The 2,668-nt window shown below is 48.0% G+C and overlaps 1 protein-coding gene across 1 annotated transcript in view; it reads left to right on the top strand.

The window, feature by feature from the left end:
* The window catches only part of LOC103396917 (histone-lysine N-methyltransferase SETD1B-A-like), a 20,271-nt gene that overhangs the window by 14,235 nt on the left and 3,368 nt on the right, over positions 1-2,668 (top strand). The window contains exons 13-16 of the mRNA XM_025052909.1: positions 799-965; positions 1,052-1,159; positions 1,245-1,364; positions 1,458-1,595. Of these exons, the coding sequence (XP_024908677.1) occupies positions 799-965; positions 1,052-1,159; positions 1,245-1,364; positions 1,458-1,595 (533 nt within the window). The remainder of the gene's footprint in view (positions 1-798; positions 966-1,051; positions 1,160-1,244; positions 1,365-1,457; positions 1,596-2,668) is intronic.

Genomic DNA, 2,668 nt, shown 5'->3' on the forward strand with positions numbered 1-2,668 from the left:
TTACAGCTTCAACTCTTCTGGGAAGACTGTCCACAAGGTTGAGGAGAGTGTTTGTAGGAATTTTTGACCATTCTTCCAAAAGTGCATTGGTGAGGTCACACACTGATGTTGGTCGGGAAGGCCTACCGCTTCGTGGCTGAGTTGCTGTTGTTCCCAAACGCTTCCATTTTGTTATAATAGAGCTGACAGTTGACTGTGGAATATTTAGGAACGAGGAAATTTCACGACTGGATTTGTTGCACAGGTGGCATCCTATGACAGTTCCACGCTGGAATTCACTGAGCTCCTGAGAGCGGCCCATTCTTTCACAAATGTCTTGTTTCACAGTCTGCATGCCTGAGTGCTTGATTTTATACACCTGTGGCCAGGCCAAGGGATTAGGACACCTGATTCTGATCATTTGAATGGGTGAGCGAATACTTTTGGTAATATAGTGTATATACACACACACATATACTGTATATGTAAAAAATATATGTAGTTTATGCAAGTGGTACATTAGAATTGTGGAGTTACCTGTTAAGCATTTGTAATACACACAAAGTATTTGTCAGTATTTGCCATCTAGTACACATTAGTGCAGACCTTAGAGAAGATCTGGTGGGACGCGTAAAATACATGGCCAGATTTGGCCCGCGAACCTTACGTTTGACACACCTAGAAGAAGAAGATGTTTGTGGAGAAAGACCAAACTGCGGTTATCCTGACAGGAGATGAGATGTTTGGGGCATTTTATTTAAGTATTGTTTTGTACGACATGAAGTTTTGGGTTTTTTTTTTCTTTAACTTGTCGTTCACTGACAAAAGTCGTGAGCGAGACGAGTGACGAACACAAACACTGGACGCAGATCCACCGGACCGGCTGCGCTCGCTGCGAAGGCTTCTACAAAATCAGCAGAAAAGAAAAACTTAAATACCTCCGACACACAAAAAAGGACACGCTGCTGCCCCCTACCAACAGTCAGGTGACTCACAGGGAAAAAAAAAAAAAAAACGTCATACTTTTCTTTTTTAGAAGGTTTAAAAAAAAAAAATCCTCTTCTACCAACAGCAGCAGACCTCGTTACTGCGATCTGGATCGGACTTCAGGTCCGAACAGCGCCGCCTGCTGTCCTCTTTCAGCTGTGACAGTGATCTAGTGAAGTTCAACCAACTGAAGGTAAGAGTTGTTGTTAGAAACAGAGCTCTGGTAACAAAAGTCGTTCGTCTCTTCTTGACATTTATCTTCTTTTTTTTTTTTTAAGTTTCGGAAAAAAAGGATTTGTTTCAGCCGCAGTCACATCCACGAGTGGGGCCTGTTCGCCATGGAGCCCATCGCAGCACACGAGATGGTGATAGAATATGTCGGTCAGGTCATTAGACAGGTGAGACGGTGACCCACACCTCACACCCCTCTGGTTCTTGGGGTGAGGCGGGTGCAAGGCAGTCACTCCTGTCTTCTTCTTCTTCTGCCCCAGGTCATCGCCGACATGAGGGAGCAGCGGTACAAGGAGGAGGGCATAGGGAGCAGCTACTTGTTCCGGGTTGACCAGGACACCATCATTGACGCCACCAAGTGCGGGAATTTGGCGAGGTTCATCAACCACAGTTGTAATGTGAGTTATGGTGCCCATCAAAAATATTAATATAAATGTTTCGAAATTGTTGTATTTAAGTTTTTTTTGTTTTTTTACAAGCACGCAACGTATTTAGTTTGGCTAAGTCCAAAACGTCGAAACGGATTTTATATTAAAAATGAGCGATTATTTACCCCTTCTTGAATCGCAACCTTAACGTGGTGGAGGGGTTTGAGCATCCGAATGAACCTAGGAGCTATGTTGTCGGGGGCTTAACGCCCCTGGTAGGGTCTCCCAAGGCAAACAGGTCCTAGGCGACGGATCAGACAAATAGCGGTTCAAACCTTGATGAAGAAAATAAATAAAGAGGTTCACGTCGCCCGGATTGACGTCACCGGGGCCCCACCCTGGAGCCAGGCCCGGGGCTGGGGCTCGCAGGCGAGTGCCTGAACACTGGCCGAATAGCAGTGTAGAATACCCGGCCTTCTTGCAGACACTGGGAGGGGTACTGGACAGTGCTCCTCCTGGGGATTCCATCGTCCTGTTGGGGGACTTCAACGCCCACGTGGGCAGCGACAGTGACACCTGGAGGGGCGTGATTGGGAAGAACGGCCTCCCCAATCTAAATCCGAGTGGTGTTTTGTTATTGGACTTCTGTGCTAGTCACAGTTTGTCCATAACAAACACCATGTCCAAACATAAGGGTGTCCATCAGTGCACTTGGCACCAGGACACCCTAGGCCGGAGGTCAATGATCGACTTTGTAGTTGTGTCATCTGACATTTGGCCGTATGTATTGGACACTAGGGTGAAGAGAAAGGCTGAGCTGTCAACTGATCACCACCTGCTGGTGAGTTGGCTCCGCTTACGGGGGGCAAAGCTGGATAGACCTGGCAGACCCAAACGTATCGTGAGGGTCTGTTGGGAACGTCTGGCGGAATCCCCGGTGAGGGGGGCCTTCAACTCCCACCTCCGGGAGAGCTTTGAACAAGTCCCGAGGGAGGCTGGAGACATTGAGTCTGAGTGGACTATGTTCTCCGCTTCCATTGTTGGCGCGGCTGTCCAAAGCTGCGGCCGTAAGGTCTCCGGTGCCTGTCGTGGCGGCAATCCCC

Source organism: Cynoglossus semilaevis, chromosome W (assembly GCF_000523025.1).
Source record: "Cynoglossus semilaevis isolate Cse_v1.0 chromosome W, Cse_v1.0, whole genome shotgun sequence".
In the NCBI taxonomy this organism is placed as follows: Eukaryota; Metazoa; Chordata; class Actinopteri; order Pleuronectiformes; family Cynoglossidae; genus Cynoglossus; species Cynoglossus semilaevis.